The following is a 16,992-nucleotide window of genomic DNA, read 5'->3' as shown; positions in this document are numbered from 1 at the left end:
GGCCTCGAACTCACACAGATCCAGCCTGCCTCTACAAGCCTTTAATCTCAACAGAAGCAGAGGCACGTGAATCTTTGAGTTTACAGTGTGAGTTCCAGGACAGCTAGAGCTACAAGGAAACCTGTCTTGAAAAACAACAAAAAACTAAAACTAAAGCTAAACAAAAAGAGCATTTTCCCCCCTTTTTTAGTAGAATCATCTCAATGCCGTATGTTTTGGCTGAACCTTTTTCTAGTAAACAGTAATGTCATATCCATTATAAACCAAGTTCCGTTGAGTTTGTTTTCAGTTCTGCCTAACAATCTTTCTTTTCCTCCCACCGAGGATGCTTTTCTCCATCTTCTTTCTGGGCTACCTTTCCCTCGTTCTTCAATCCGCAGCTCGGCTGACATCTCTCTCTTATCTCGATTGTGTCTAGGCCCTAAATGCTCCACGACTCTCTTAAGATCCCTGGGCCGCTGGAACCTCGTCGTTGCTAGGCTGTTGCTAGGGCGGCTATGGTAGAGACTTCCGAGAGGACCAACATTGGGCGTCCTAGTGACGGAATAAAGTTGGCGCCAGCGTCGCCAGGCAGTGCATCACCATCACGGGCGTTCGGGGGGGCGGGGCCAGGCGGAGTCACGTGGTTTGGTTGCCTACGCGCTGCTGGGCCGTGGGAAGATGGCGGACGGAAAGGGAGACGCCACCGCCGCCGCCGGGGCCGGGGCCGTGGCTGAGGCTCCGGCGGTTGTGGGAGCCGGAGCCGGAACCGAGACTGAGTCCATGGCTCGGGGTCATCGCCCTGCATCTCCGGCGCCGGGGGCTCCGGGCCTGCGACCGTGTCTCTGGCAGCTGGAGACTGAGCTGAGGGAGCAGGAGGTGTCCGAGGTCTCATCTTTGAACTACTGCCGGAGCTTCTGCCAGGTGAGGGGCGGCGGGCTTAGCTGGCCTTGGGGTGGAGGGGTGGCGAGGCCCGGGGAAGAGGCCCCGGGTCCGCTTCAGCAGCCCGGAGCTAGAAGGGGAAAGCGCCACCCCCGTGTCTCCGCCGCGCCCCCGGGCCGGGTAGGCCCAGCTTTACCTTAACCCCGACTTCAGTCGCTGCCGGGGCGGGTTGCGCTGGGCGGTACTGAGAGCTCAGAGAGCTCCCTGGAAGGGCTGTGCCCTGTCGCCGTTGCCTAGGTCCTGGCCGGGTGGCTAGAGCGCCACTGCCCCCCTGAGGGATTGATTGCCAGATTCTTGCAGGGAGATGTTTTTTGAGTAGTGTGCGGGTCTCCAAACTGGAAAAGCCTGGGTTTGGTTGGTTGGTTGGTTGGTTGGTTTTCTGAATAATCGGGAGAGGTGGGCTAGGGCCAGAGACCTATCTTTGGAGTCAGCATCTTTTGGCTTCCCTAAGATACGACGGTTGGTTTTGGATGGCGTCTAGAGCTTTCTGATTCGGAATTACTGAGCCGGTTGGTCGGTCGGTTGGTTGATTGGTTTTTGTTTTTGCCACTTTGGCGCGGGTGTGAAGAGATATGTTTGTGCCGTTCTTTGACCTGTTTTGTATTCATTTGCGGATTGTACTACTGGAAATGGAGCTGATGAGCCTTACGGTGGAGATTAGTCTTTGAGTAGAAGCGATTGGGAGAGAGATGTATAGACTAGCCTCTTTTGGCAGTCGGGTGATTGATCGTTTCTGTGCACGTCCCAATCTATGGGGCTACATGCTGACGGATGTGTTTTTAAGTTTGGTCTCCGTGATCACACTGCCATTTTCCCCCATGTTTTCAAGGGCTTTACAAGTGTAAGCGCTTGCCGTTATTGTTTGTGCTTCTGGTACTTGCACTATCAGGTTTCAGTCATCCCTTTGCTCCTCATTTGGTGTACCTTAGAGAATACAAAATAATCAAAGTACGTTGGTACGTGCACTCTTAATGAGCTGTTGAGTGCTGGAAAATTGTGGAGTTACAAGGTTGTAGTTGGGGTAGTGACCAATTCGTTCAGTTGGTCCTGGGAAGAATTAAAGTTATCTCTGTTGAGTTTCGTCGTGTCCCGCTCTTTGGAATTTCATCTCTGCTAACCTTTTCTGGATACATTAGATTATTCCAGTTCTTGTGTGTATACTCTTCAGCATTTCCATTGTTGTCTGTTTTACTAGTAATGATCATTCTTGTTTTAGGACAGGCATTTATTCCACAACTTTTTGCCAACCCTTAGCATGGTGCCAGACGTTTAATCAAGTGTTGAGGAAACGTGAATAAGACCCAGTACTTAGCCGTGATGGGATGTCAGTATTTGCAAAGCATGGTGGTGCATACCTGTAGTCCCAGCACTGAGGCAGGAAGGTCTATGCAAGTTCAAGGACATCCTGGGCTTCATAATAGGCTACCTGGCTAGGCTACAGTGTGGCATTCCTTTCTCAAATCCACATTTCACACAACCCCACAAAGGGAAACGACGGTATTAATCAGTGCAGTTTTGGTAGTGATGAGGAAAAATGTAAAACAAGAGAGTGTGAGGAGACATCATGGCACATCCTAGTGAGAATGACAGAAAATAAATACTGGGTGCTGAGAACTGGGGGAAGCCCTTTGAATAGGGTAGACCTTCTGACTTTAAGGCTGTAAATGACTCGCCTAGGGTGATGGAGGTAGAGCTGAGGAGTACAGACAGCGATGGGAGAGTGGGGTAAGGAAACAACTGTGGATTTTGAATAGAGCTTTGAAGCTTAAATTATTTACCAGCAAAGACAAGAGTGAATGTAGCCAGTCAGATTGGATTGTGTCAGAATATACTGTGTACATAAGTATTCCTGAAAAATTGGACCATTAATTAGGTTGGTTGAATAGCTTTCTTGGTTCCACTTTTCCCCCCTCTGTGGCCCAGGTTATCCTGAACTTGCTCTGTAGACCAAGCTGGCCTTGAACTCCATCTGCCACTGCGTCCTGAGAGCTGGGGTTTGTAAGGATTTCCTGCTTTTCAAGTGGGGAACCAAAGCCAGACACTGGTGGCAAAAAACGTGCCTTTAATTTCAAGTCATCCTAGCCTGGGTATTGTACATACCTTTAATCCTATCATTCCAGAGGCAGAGGTAGGGGCAAGCGGCCTGAGTTTAAGGCCAGCCTGGCTTGTGGGGTAAGTTCCAGATCATCAAGGTCTACACAGTGAGACCCTGTCTCAAAAAGAGAAGAAAAGAAATATTGTTCTAAAGACTTAAATTGAAGGCAACATGGTGGCACATCCCTTTAACCCAGCACTCAGGGAAGCAGAGGCAGGTAGATCGCTGTGAGTTCAAGGACAGCCAAGGCTACACAGAGAAACCCTGTCTCAAAAACAAAAGACTTAAATTGAACCAACAATTGTAACATGTTGTTACCATATACTAAATATGTCTATCAGGCCTTTAATTCCAGCACTAAGGATGCAGATGGGTGGATCTCTGAGAGTTCCTAGACAGCCTAGTCTACCTAGTGTGTATATCCAGGACAGCTAGTTACATAGTGAGACCCATCTAAATAAATAAATCGTATGTCTATCCAAAGTGTCTTAAAAGCCTAGTGAGTGTGGTGTCTTACCTGAAATTCCACCTTCAGGGAAGTAGAGACAAGAGTGCCCCTGAGGAGATTGGCTATCCAGACTATGTGAAAATAGGAACTCTGTTTTGTTTTTTAAGATTTACTATTTTTATGTGTCCTTGGTGTTTTTCCTGCATGTATATCTGTATAAAGGTGCCAGAGCACCTGGAACTGTTGTTACAGACACTTGTGAGCTAACATGTGGGTGCTGGGAATTGAACCCTGGTGAGGTCTTCTGGAAGAGCAGCCAGTGCCCGTAACCACTGAGCTATCTCTCCAGTTTCAGGGAGGCTCATCAGAGACCCTGTCTCCGGGTGTGGTGTAGAGCAAGCAAGGACGATAGGCCAGCCTTCAACCTCCATTTGGAGAAGGGGAACCAATCCCTAAAAATTGTTCCTTGGTCTCCATGATACCACACATCTGCACATAAATGTTTTTTTTTTTTTTAAGTAACTTTTAAAAAAGATTCATGTGAGCCAGGCGGTGGTGGTGCACACCATTAATCCTAGCACTCGGGAGACAGAGGCAGGTGGATGATCACTGAGTTCAAAGACAGCCAGGGCTACGTAGGAAAACAAGCAGAAAAATAGATTAATGCTACTCTTGTTACTGGTGATGTTTTTGTTTTGTTGGGGATTTTTTTTTTTTTTTGGTTGGTGTTTGTTTATTTGTTTGTTTGTTTTGCTATATTTATGAAACCAAAATCCTCAGTCTGGGTTTTCAAGGTAATTCAGTGGATAAAAATGCTTGCTGCCAAGCCTGATGACCTGGGATTGACCCTTGAAACCCACATGGTAGAAGGCAGAGTTGTCAGGTTGTCCTCTGACTTCCACATGCATACTCTAGCGTGCCCCTCAAATGAAGGCATGAATGAAAATTTAAAAATATTTTGAAAGTCTTAGAACTGGTGGCTCTATATGCAGCACAAGTTCTGAAGGCTTTTTAATTAAACTTACATTTAGCATACATGAAATTAGTAGGAAGAGACTGTAAGAATAAGAGAATTACCAAAGTAATTTTATGAGTAAACATGTTACACACTTTTAGATTTACAGTAACATTGCAGGCATTTTTGTTTGTTTGCTTATATGTTTGTTTGTTCTTGTTGTTAGTTTTCTTTTTTAAGACAGAGTCTGAGGCTGACCTCAAATTGGCTACGAGAGCACGCTATCCTGGAACTGATATGCCTGCTTCTGTCACACAAGTGCTGGAAATAAAGGCTTGTATCACTGTACTCAGTTCAACTTCATAGATTTTTAATGGTTACAATAAGTACTGCATATATCTTTCTGGATTAGTTGTTGAGTAAAAGGATTCTGAATCAAATAGACCATATAATAATAATTAGCTCTCTGTGGGCAGAGTATACATTCTAAGACTGTCCTAGATGTCTGAACTTATAGGTACTGTGAAAAAACTCTTTGCATGCTGTTGTCTCCTATCTTCCACCCACCACACCCTCACTCCTGTGTTTACCCATGAGGCAGGTGAGATGGCTCAGAGAGTAAAATCAATTGCTGCAAACCCTGATAACCTGAGTTCATTCCCCAGAGCCCACAACGCTCCAAAGCAGTTCACTGGCCTCCAACAAATTCACCCTGGGATATGCTCCCACCTCAGCTCCCGCTAATACGAACAATAAATAGGCTTGCTTTATAAGTCAGACACAGTAACATCTTACCACAGAACAGAACAATTACAACAGTATGCTGTACTGGAGGGTATATGAATGTTGTTCTTTCTCAAGATACCTTAGTGTGTATCCTTTCTGTAAATATGTGAGATGACAAAGTGCCTAAAAGATAAAACCAATTGAAAGATGGGCTTCTTATGGCTTGCTTACTAGCTTGAAGCTATTCCGTAAAGATCATTTGAACACAAGCTCTATAATAGCTGAGCTGGCTACTCAGTAACATTGTAGCATATACTAGCTATTTGGATATTTTGGACAGAGGGATATTTATGTCCCTAGTGGGACAGAAATAGGTGACCCAAGATTTCATCACGCTACTTCAATCATGTACCATATATAAATTAATACATTATTATTTGGGGACTTTTCCATTTGATATTTTTGACTAACCAAAAAAATGGAGAGGACTGCCATTCTGACTTCATTTAAATTAGCTCTATGAACTTAGGCTTTGTTTTGGTTTTGTTACTCAATTTGCTCATTTGCAATTTGAATGGTAATATATTTATTATATTCTAAGTAAATACATTGTGAGGGCTAAGACTATCTTTTAAAAAACAAAAAGCAAAACAAAACAAAAACATGCCTTCTTAGCATGCATGAAGCCCTGGTTTCAATACCCAGAACCCACTAAACTGCATGTGGTGCACTCAGCCAGGTCAGCCAGGGCTATGTAAGAATCTGTCTCAACAAAACAAAACAAAATCTACATCTAAACTCATTATGTAGTGGTGATGGAGTATTGGGATAATAGGAGTATGTCTCAAATCATCCTGCAGGGCGGGCTGGCTTTGTAGACCAGGCTGGCCTCAAACTCACAGAGTGCCTCTGCCTCTGCCTCCCAGAGTGCTGGCATTACAGGCGTGCGCCCCCTGCAGGATTGGCTTTTTAAGGCAGGGTCACTGCTATACACCTGTATATACCAGCTTTAGGACTGTGTAAGCCAGCTGGTCTTTAACGAGATCCTTCTTCCTGCTCCTCAAATGCTAGGGGTGCAGGTGTGGACTAACACAGGAAGTTGGGTTTGTTTGTTTGTTTGTTTGTTTTTTAACCCAGTGGCCTCAGTGCTTGGCAAGTATTTACTACTGAGCCCTTCCTGTTTTTGTTTGACACTTTGTATATAGTATCAGCTGTCATTTTCTTGCTGTCAATGTTTTAGTTGACTTCCTCTTATTTGTAGCATATTTTTACTAATTTCTTGCTTTCTGATTGCCCTTAACTATGGTTTGCATTTTAAAAATTCCCTGTAGAGAGTATCTTACTCTGTTATTCCCGCCCCCCTTTAAAACAGGGTCTACTATGTAGAGCAGGCTAGCCACACTTGCCTTTGCCTTCTGAGTGTGCCACCACCATTGCCCCAACAGTCCTATTGCTTCACCCTCCAGAGTGCTGGGCTTACTGCATGAGCACCCACGGCACCCAAGTCTCCTTTTGTGCTTTGTATTTAATAAGTAGTACAATGCTGACATATAAACATTTTAAAAAGATTTGTCCTAGCCAGGCATGGTGGTGCCTTTGATCCCACCAGTGGGGAGGCAGGGGCAGGTCGATCTCTATGAGTTTGAGGGCAGCCTGATCTACAAAGTGAGTCCGGGACAGCCAAGGCTACACAGAGAAACCCTGTCTTGGGGAAGTTTGTTGTAGTGTGTGTTTCTGTGTGTGTTCTTGAATGCATGTGTGTGTCCAGGGCGGCTAGAGGATGACGTTAGATCCTGCCCTGGAGCCAGAGTTAGAGTTACCAGGTACAGCTTGCTGCCCTTTGAGAGAACCAGGAGCTCTCTTGACTGCTTGCTAAGCCGTCTTCTGCTCCTACCTCCCACCTCAAATAATAAGTTGAATGGGCTATAGTGTAGGAATTGCACGGTATTTGAAAGAGACAAGAACTTTTTCTTTTTTCTTTATTTTTTTGAGACAAGGTTTCACTTTGGTAGACCAAGCTGGCCTCAAACTCACAGAGATCCACCTGCCTCTGCCTCCCAAGTGCTGGGATTGAAGGTGTGCGCCACTGCCCGGCCTGAGACAAGAACTTTAAAAGAGACACCTGTCTTGGGTAAGTAGGGGGCTGGAGAGATGGCTCAGAGGTTAAGAGCACCGGCTGTCCTTCCAAAGGTCCTGAATTCAATTCCCAGCAACCACGTGATGGCTCACAACCATCTATAATGAGAGCTGGTGACCTCTTCTAGCCTGCAGGTGTACATGCAGGCAGAACACTGTATACATAATAAATAAATAAACTAAAAAAAAAAACTGGGTATGTAGACAGAATTCTGCCTAAAAATGGGCAAGGTTTTATGCATGCAGAGTCGCTAGCCAAACTCTGCCAAGACAGATAAGTCCTCAGTAGTTCCTGCCTCACAGTTATGTCTGTCAGATGTACTGAGCCAGAAGGCTGAAGATGATGTTCCAATGTTATAGAGAGTTTTGGGTAACTGTTCAGGCAGCAAACTGTCTGTCTTTTTTTCTCTTCCCCCCACTTTGGAAGCTGCTAACCTGCACTTCCTGTTTACTCAGGTTTGTTTGTTGTTGTTGTTGTTGTTGTTGTTTGGTGGGGTGTTTTTTGTTTGTTTGTTTTTCTCGAGACAGGGTTTCTCTATGTTATCTTGGCTGTCCTGGACTCGCTTTGTAGACCAGGCTAGCCTCGAACTCACAGCAATCCTCCTGCCTCTGCCTCCCGAGTGCTGGGATTAAAAAGCGTGCGCCACGATGCCTGGCTTCAGGTTTTAATTTTATTCCTTCTCAAGTCTCTGATGGGGTTCAAGACCAGATAGTTTAGTTCTACAGTTAAGCTTAGTTGTTTAGTGGTTAAGATGTTTCTAGGTCTAGATAGATGTTTTAAGTTGATAGAGATGAGATACGATAGCTATTGATTTAAATTCAGAATTTTAAACTCACCAAGATAGGAAATATGTTTTCTTCAAGGTTGCCAAATACAAATAGCCAAAACACTATGAATGTAACATTAATATAATTCCTGATTATTTCATGGTTCTTCTTGCTGTATGTAGTTTATTTTATACATGTGTAATAATAGAAGTGTACATGTAAAAAATTTAATTAAATTATTAAAAAAAAACTTTGGTAAAGCACAAAAAAAAGAAAAGAACTAGGTAGAAGACTTTGACTGCTTCCTAAGGGATTTACCCTTAACCTGTATTTATATAACGCACCCATTTCACTGTACACATTGTTAGTGAGGATGGACAGATATTATGAAAAGCATTTTAGTATTGCGGAAGAGTTGAGTTAGCAAACGCATAGGACAACAGTGCAGAGATGCTGAGATGGGAGAGCTTGGTGACCATGACGATTCTTGGGCTTAATATTTTCTTTTTTAATTTACTGGTTTTTTGTTTTTTTTTTTTAATGTGCATTAATGTTTCACCTGCGTGGGTATCTGTGTGAGGGTGTTGGAATCCCCTGCAACTGCAGTTTTAAACACTTGTGAGCTGCCATGTGGGTGTTGGGAATTGAACGTGGGTCCTCTGGAAGAGCAGCCAGTGTTCTTAACCACTAAGCAATCCAGCCCTGGGCTTAATATTTTCAATATATTAAGAAAAAATCAGGCTGAGGGTATAACTAGAACAAAATTTGTCTAGCATGCCACATTCTATCCTCAGAACCACAGATATATTTTAAAGCTTTAATTATTGTGTGTATATTCCATTTTTGTGTAATGTGTACATATCTGAGTATGCATGCCGGCTTGTCATCATATCACTCTTGTGTGTGTGGAGGAGGGGACAACTTTGAGAGAGTCAGCTTTCCTCCCACAGTGAACTCAGGTTGTCAGGCTTGTGGCAGGTGCTTTTGCTTGTTAAAGCCTCTCCTTGGCCTGCAAACAACCAATTTCAAACACATTAGCTTTTCTTCTGCTGCTGCCTTCTCTTGGGAAATGTCTGAATGGAAATTACATGGCAAGTTACTCAGAAGCTAGCTTTGTAGCCCGTGCTACCCAAACCTTGAACAAAGTGATGCTCGAAGCACCGGAAACTCTGGTTGCAGTGTCTGCTGTGGTACCATTGCTGCTTCTGCTGTTCTCTGAGACCACTGCTGTCATGTTTCATTCTGTGCACCCCACTATCTGAGCATTGTTAATTACAAATAAATAGGAAGCACTACTAATTTTAAGACTGTGAAGACTGCCAAAGCTTAGGTGCTTTGTTTCATTCAGACCAAATCAAAGTCTGTCACCTCTTCCAGACTTAACTGTCTTTGGTTTTGAGGAGCAGGTCTCACTATGTAGCCCAGGCTATCTTGCAACTTATCAGCTGTCCCAGTGCTAGGTGTGCAGGTGTGAGCCACCACCTTCAGCCCTGACTATCTTACCTAAAATCGCACCTCCTAGTTATCTTCAGGTTACTGACTGTCTGACCTGACTCCACAGCTGGAATGTAGGTGTCACAGAGATGTTAACTTCATAGAAGTTCCTAGCACTTTATTGGGAGTACAGTAAATATGGTAATTGCTGGTTTTACATTTTTTCTTAAAATTTTCTTAGGTATTATTGTATGTATGTGTGCACAAGATGAATAGGCCTATAGAGGTCAGAGGACAGAGTGCCTCTCTCTTCTACTGGGTGGGGTCCATCTAATTGAATTTAGGTTATCAGACTTGATGGTAGGTGTCCCCACCCATACGACTATTTCCCAAGCCACCATCTTGTTTGTTTTTGTTTGAGAAAGGTCTCATTGTAAGCCACATTGGCTTGGAACTCTTGAGATAGCTGCTGCTGACCTTGAAACTTCTGATCCCCCTGTTTCTACCTCTTGAGTGCTGGCCTTATAGGTATGGGTCTCCACATGTGGAAGCTCCTTAATCTACCAGTCTATGTTGCTTTTTGGTTGTTATCACAGATATTTCAGAGAAGCTCTTTAAATATGGTTATTTAAATCCCCAACATAAATTCATTAGATGCTTTGCTTTCATTCAGATCCAAGTGCTTGGCTTCTCTTGCAGAGGCCTTCTTTTGCCTGCCTTTGGTTTTTGAGGGGCAGGTCTCATGTGCGGGAAGAGAAGAGTCTGCACACATGCATTTAGAGACTAAAAGTCAGATATAACTTTCTGAGACTTTTGTTTTTATTCTACTTATGTTGTTAAAAGGTTACTTACGGCATTAAAACTAAATTTTACCTAATCGTTAAATTTACTCTGTAAATCTTGAGGTGTTTGTTGTGAGAGAGAGTATTTATTATGGCTCAGATTATTAACTTCTTAGCGTTGAGATTATAGGTGAGTGTTATCACACCTTCTCTAATCTTAAAATCTATACTTTGTTATCAAGAAGTAGACATAGCAGTGTATAGTGTCTTATTGCTTTACTGTAAAGTAGAAGCAGGAGAATCAGGAGTTCAAGACCAGCCTTAGCTAGATAGAGAGTCTAGCCCATGTCACATAGAGCCCTGTCTTCAAAACAAAGCAAACACATAACAGCAAAAGCAAAGGAGAATATGTCCTAAAGAGTTAAGGCACAGTCTGCTGAAGCTTTTGGGAAGTGTGATATAGTGTGGTCATAGATTGTGGCTGTGAGACATTTGTCTTTTTTTTTCTAAAGAAATGTTTGGTCTCTTAGTTACTGTTCTGTTGCTGTGAAGAGACACCATGACCAAGACAACTTAAAGAATAAAGCATTTAATTGGGGCTTGATTACTGTTTTGGAAGGTGAGTCCATGATTACCATGGTAGGGGGTATGGTGGCAGGCAGGCTTGTCACTGGAGCAGTAGCTGAGCGCTTACCTCTGAACCACAAGCAGCAGCCAGAGAATGAGGGAGACTGGCCTGGTGTGAGCTTTAAAACCTCAAGAAAGCTAACCCCCAGTTGCACACCTTCTTCAACAGGGCCACACCACCTAATCTTATTAGTCTTTGGGGGCATTTTTATTCAAACCACTTTAGTCTTTGCATCCGAGGTGCTGGGGTTAAAGGTGTGTGTCATCTCACCCAGCCTGGAGACATTTGTCTTTTATGTATCAATGCTGCTAAGCTCTGGGAACATTAAGCCATGGATGAATAACTAGAAAGACCTAGACTTTCCTTTACCCAGTTTTCTTACTTTGTGATGTTTGTTGGCTTTGCAAACAGGGACATAGAGTGCCACTGAAGGGATGTATACGTGACTTTGGATTTAAGTCATCTCCAAACATTTGTCTATTGTATCATTACCAAAGTAATCAAATGTATCTTTGTGTATATGTGGTGACAGTAGAGATTGAACATGGGCCTTCCCACAAGCTAGGCAGTCTCTTTGTCACTAACTTTGAACTGTGTATCCCTAGACTTTACACTATTTATTTTGAAACTGGATCTCAGTAACATCGCTCAACTGGCCTTGAACTTACTCTGTAACCTGTTCTATTCTTAAAACTTTGCAGTCTTCCAACCTACCTAGGATTGATTGCACTCTTGTACTACTGGGCCCAAATATCAATCTTATGTACTATATTAATAAATCATATAAATTATAGTGCCAAACCAGAAATGTATAAAAGAGATGATGACCCCTCTCACTCTAATCCAAGCTAACCTGGAACTCATTTTGTAGCCCAGGCTGGCCTCAGACTCAGTTTTCTTACCTGAGTCTAGATAGCTAGCATTATAGTAGTCAGCTACTAAGCCTGTTTTGTGTGCTACTAGAGATCAAACCCAGAGCCATTTGCGGGAAAGACAAGCCCTCTGCCAATTCACCTACATCCCCCGCGCCCCAGGGATGAGACTTTTTTAAAGGATAGTATTTAACTATAAGTATTAATATTATATTTGTGCCCTGGATGAGTTATCATTTACACCTCTAGAGTAAACGCCTATCCCAGTGGAAGCCTTACTACTAATTTAACTAAGATTGCTTGTTTACATAAGTTGGTATGCTTACTCTTTTAATTTGGCGTTTCTTTGTAGTGAAATCTTGATTTCTGTTTGGAAGGACTTGTAAATGCAACTGTTACTTTAACAGTAGTAAGTGTGGAGAAAAGATCATGCTTGGATGGGCCTATTGTTTCATTGTGGTGAGCTGGAGAGCATGTGTATGTACCTTTGTTGATGTTAGGAGTTTGCACTTAAAATCTTCCAATACCTATTGACCTTCAACGGTTCTGCAGGTCTGTATTGATACCTAGAGTTAGAGGTAATAGATTGCTGCGGGCATAGGTGCTTAGGACCCGATGCCATTGCCTTTATCATTGCTTTGGATAAAAGATAAGTACCCAGTATATTAATTTCGTGATTTTGCTGTATAGCTCAGGCTGTTCTAGAACTTGCTACTCCTTTCTGCCTCTACATTTTGAGGTTATGATGAGCATGTACTGCTGTCAGCGGCTCAAAAGGGCTTGTTTGTTTTGTTTTTGAGACAGGGTCTTATGTAGCACAAGTTGGTCTTAAACTTTGAACTCTTAATATTCCTGTGTCTCCACTTCCCCGCTGCTAGGATTACCGGGGTTTCGTCTACAGATGGAGTTCAGGACAGCCAAGGCGACACAGAAACTCCTGTCTCTGGTGTGGGGTTTTGTAGAATCCAAGAGAAGCCCGAGAGTGGGTGTTAGGACCATGTGACTCAGGTCCTCTACAAGAGCAACCTTGCTTTTAGCCACCTCTCCAGCCTCATAGATTATTCTGGATAAAGCTTTTTTCCCCCTTAAGCTTGGCTATCTGCTTATTTTTAAATTATGTGTTTCTTTTTCCTACTTTTGGTTTTTTGAAACAGGTTCTACTTAGCTCAAGCAGACTCATGATCCTCTTGCCTTCCCTAGTGCTGGCACTATAGGCATGCATTATGATGCCTAACTGTGTGTTTCATTATATTGAAGTATTCACATATAAAAATTATTTGAATGTATAACCTACAGAAATTCATGTCCCTGGGGAAAAATAAAGCCATGTTACCATAATTGTAGAATTTTATGTTTAAAGTAAAAAAGAACTTTGGAAGTTATCTACTTGTCAGCCAAAACTTACTATAATTTTTTAATTACATTTCTATTAAGAGTGTGTGTGTACACCATAGCACTTATGTGGAATCAGAGGACAGCTTTCATGAGTCAGTGTTCATCTACAATGTAGGTCTCGGGGACCAAACTCAAGTTATCAGCCTAAATGACAAGCACTTTTACCTACTAAACCATCTTGCTCGCACTAAGACCTGTGTTTCAGGCTGACCATCAATTCACTATAGGTTTTTGTATATATTTTATTTTAGACAGGGTGTCAGTATGTATTCTGCCTGCCGTGGGACTCGAGATATGTCTGCCTCTTTGTTCTCAGTACTGGGATTAAAGGCATGTGGCCCTCCATCAAACCTACCAAATTTCCTGAAGTAGATGGCATTTTCCAACTGACCAAATACATATTTGAAAAACTGCCTTATTATACTTTGAAAACAATTTAGCATGTTCTTTAACAAAAGTACAGTCCATAGAGCCCTCTCTTTTGGGGGATGGGTTTGAGGCCAAGACGGATTCCGGTCAAGGCTCCATAGAACCCTCTTGTGAGTCAATTTTCTAGTGGAGAAGATGACATTAAACACATGTTCATATTGCATTTGCAGTAGAGCAATAGTCAGTGTTTGGTGGCCAAGTGTTTTTATTTATCTACCTTCCAACCAGCTTGTCCTTAGGGGACAATAGCATAAGTAGAGTAACTCCCACTGGGGCTGTGGATGTAGCTCAGCCATAAAACACATGCCAAAGCATGCTAAGCTTTCTGAATTTTATCATACAAACAAACCAAGCATTCTAGTTTTGTGCTTTTTACCATGACTTTTTAATGTTACTCTTCTTTCTTGGCTTGAATTGCTATGGAGACCAGGCTGACTTTAAAGTTGCAGTAATCCTGTTTTGCCTTTAATCTTCTGGGATTACCAGAGTGTACCACTCCAGCTACGTAATTTCTCTCTTTTTTTTTCCCAAGTTAAATTTTAGTTATTTTATATGTGTCTAGGGTTTTTGCCTGCGTGTTTCTTCACAACATGTATGTGGTGCCAAAGAGACCAGAAGAGGGCAGCAGATACCCTGGAACTGGAGTTTGTGGGCCACTATATGGTTGCTGGGAATTGAGTCTGGGTCCTGGAAGAGCAGCCAGTGCTCTTAACCACTAAGCCATCTTTCCAGCCCACAGGTTGCATTTTTTAGGATTTTACGTAAATACAACCATAGAATCTGTTGGCCTCTTTCATGAATATTTTGTAATTTGTGCCATACAGATAGTTGGTTTTTTTGGTGTGGATATACTATAATTTTAATATTTATTGGCTGTTGATAAGTATTTGGGTATTTCTAGTTTGTGTATACTATTTATTGAGCTGCTGTGAGCATTTTGTGTTGTTGGTGTGGACAGATGCTTTTTCCTTCTCTAGGTATATATAATAGCTGGATCCCTTGACAGGTTATGTCATTTTACACTCCCATCAGCAATGGATGAAGTCTGTCCTCTACCTCCTGATGCACACTGGCTTGGCTACTTTTTAAGCTATCACTACTTAAAATTAGTGGTAGCTCACTGAAGCTCTAATTTGTGTTTCTCTTTTCAGTTATGTTCAGTTTGGTTTTTTGTTTGTTTGTTTTTTCATACTTATTTTTGCAATCTGTATCTGGTCCAGTGTCTGTTCAGGTCTTTGGCATTTTAAAAGATTAGTTTTTTGGATTTTGGTTTTTAATACTATTGAGATTTGAGAAAAGTAAAGGCTGTGTTTATAGCCTTGATAAAAGCTTTTTCTTAGATGTGCTTGCGAAGGTTTTCTTTTGCTTCTTCGACAGTTAATTCAAAGAAATAGATGGGTGGGTTGAGACAGGGTTTCTCTGTAGCCTTGGCTGTCCTGGACACTCTTTGTAGACAAGGCTGGTTTCAAACTCAAAGAGATCCACCTGCCTCTGCCTCTGCCTCCCCTAGTGCTGGGATTACAGGCGTGTGCCACTGTACTCAGAACATAGATTCTTAATTTGTTTAAACTCAGTTTTTCCAATTTTCCTTTGGATTGTATTTTTAATCATCTGTGTAAAGAAATCCTCTCACCATAAGAGCATTAAGATAACCTGTTATCCCTCTAGAGATTTTAGTTTGTTTTAAAATTCAGTTATATGGTTGATTTGAATTAATTTTTATATTTAGTGTGAGGCATAGTTAGACATTACTTTTGAGATGTGTGTGTGTGTTTGTGTGTGTGTGTGTGTGTTTTGAAACAAGGTTTTCCCATGTAGCCCAGGCTGTCCTCAAACTCACAGAGGTCCACTTGCCTCTGCCTCCCAAGCGCTGGGATCAAAAGGCATGTGCCACCACCCTTGGCAAGACTGAGTTTCTGATTAAACACTGTTTGTTGAAATATTACCCTTACCCTTTCTCCATTGAACTTGGTCTGTGCCATGTGAGAGTAATATTTTTAGAGCTGCATTTCTGGATTCTGTCTCATCCTGTTTGTATGGTTTGCTGCCAATAACACATTTTGCTCTTTTCAAACTATATTATGAAAGTATAGCACATAGAAACAGAAGAGTGGAACTTGCCAAGGGTGAGAGCGTATGGAGAACATAGAGGGGTTTTGGTTGTTTGTTTTTGTTTTTCTAGACAGGGTTTCTCTGTGTAGAGCAGAGATTTGCCTTCTTCCCTGCCCCCCATGCAAGACCTGGGCTTAAAGGTGTGGGCCACTATGCCCAGCCTGGGGTTCTTTTTTTAAAAAGATAAATTTTCAATATTTTCAGTCTGTGGATGAGTGTTAGTGACTTTAGCAAAATAATGTGCATATGCTTGCCACTATAGAGTTGTAGGCATAGCTGTGCAAATAACTGCTATACTGCGTATTTCACCCCAACATTTGGAAAGGTTGTGCAGGGTCTAGTACAAAATGAGTATTCAGTCAACTTTTAATTGTTCAACAGAGGCCCAGGGTCCAGTCCTCAGCGCTGCCAGACACAAGAATCCTAGAGGGATTGTCTTAAAAATTATGGGGCTTGGGCTGGAGAGATGGCTCAGAGGTCAACAGGGGCAGAGCTCTGCTCAAACAGCCAAAAGGCATGTCTTTCCCTCTTACACTGGTAGGATTATAATGCTTTTATCATAAATGGTAAATCTCAGATGTATATACACTTTGGGGCCTAAGACTGTAACTAAACTGATGATGCTTGCTGAGCTTGCAGGAAACCTTGGGTTCTATTCCTAGAATCCATTAACCTGGCTGAGTGGCACAAGTCTGTAATCCCGATACCTGGAAGGTGGAGGCAGGAAGATCGTGCATTTAAGGTCATTGCCAAGGCCAGTATGGGGGCACATTAGGCCAGTCTGAAAAAGAAAAACTCATTGCAGCAGTTAGCAGACAATGTAGATTAGTCTCTTTGGAATGATGACTCACTAAAGCAGAACTGGATAGTTATTTATCTCCCTCTCCAGAACCTTCCTGTTGCAGCTTCCAGTTTCTACAATCTTGAGGCTCATGGTTGATTTTCATTTATTTAACCTTTCCTTTCAGTTAATTTATTTTAACTTTGTATGTGTATGAGTGTTTTGCTGCTTGTGTGTGTATGCTTGTGCACTATATACATGCTGGGTGGCTGCAGAGGTCAGGAAAAAAGCATTAGATCCCCAGGAACTAAAGGTGCAGATAATTTTGAAGCACCATGTGGGTGCTGAGGACTGAACCCAGGTCTTCTACAAGGGCAGCAAGTGCTCTTAACCACTGAGCCAGCTCTCCGGACCCTTATTTAAACTTTTATAAAGATGTATTTCTTTTATGTGTATGAGGGTTTTCCTACATGTATGTATGTGCACCGTGTACATGCCTGATGCCTTTGA

General features: G+C 42.5%; 1 protein-coding gene across 1 annotated transcript in view; it reads left to right on the top strand.

Annotated features, from left to right (window-relative positions):
* Nucleotides 1-636: 636 nt before the first annotated feature.
* Nucleotides 637-16,992, top strand: part of Rlf (RLF zinc finger) — a 63,316-nt gene continuing 46,960 nt past the window's right edge. The window contains exon 1 of the mRNA XM_051172018.1: nucleotides 637-903. Within this exon, the coding sequence (XP_051027975.1) occupies nucleotides 661-903 (243 nt within the window). The 5' untranslated portion in view covers nucleotides 637-660. The remainder of the gene's footprint in view (nucleotides 904-16,992) is intronic.

This window comes from Acomys russatus, chromosome 29 (assembly GCF_903995435.1).
Source record: "Acomys russatus chromosome 29, mAcoRus1.1, whole genome shotgun sequence".
NCBI classification, from domain to species: Eukaryota; Metazoa; Chordata; class Mammalia; order Rodentia; family Muridae; genus Acomys; species Acomys russatus.
Note: the sequence above shows the minus strand (reverse complement) of the source record. Positions and strands in the feature narration are given on the sequence as shown.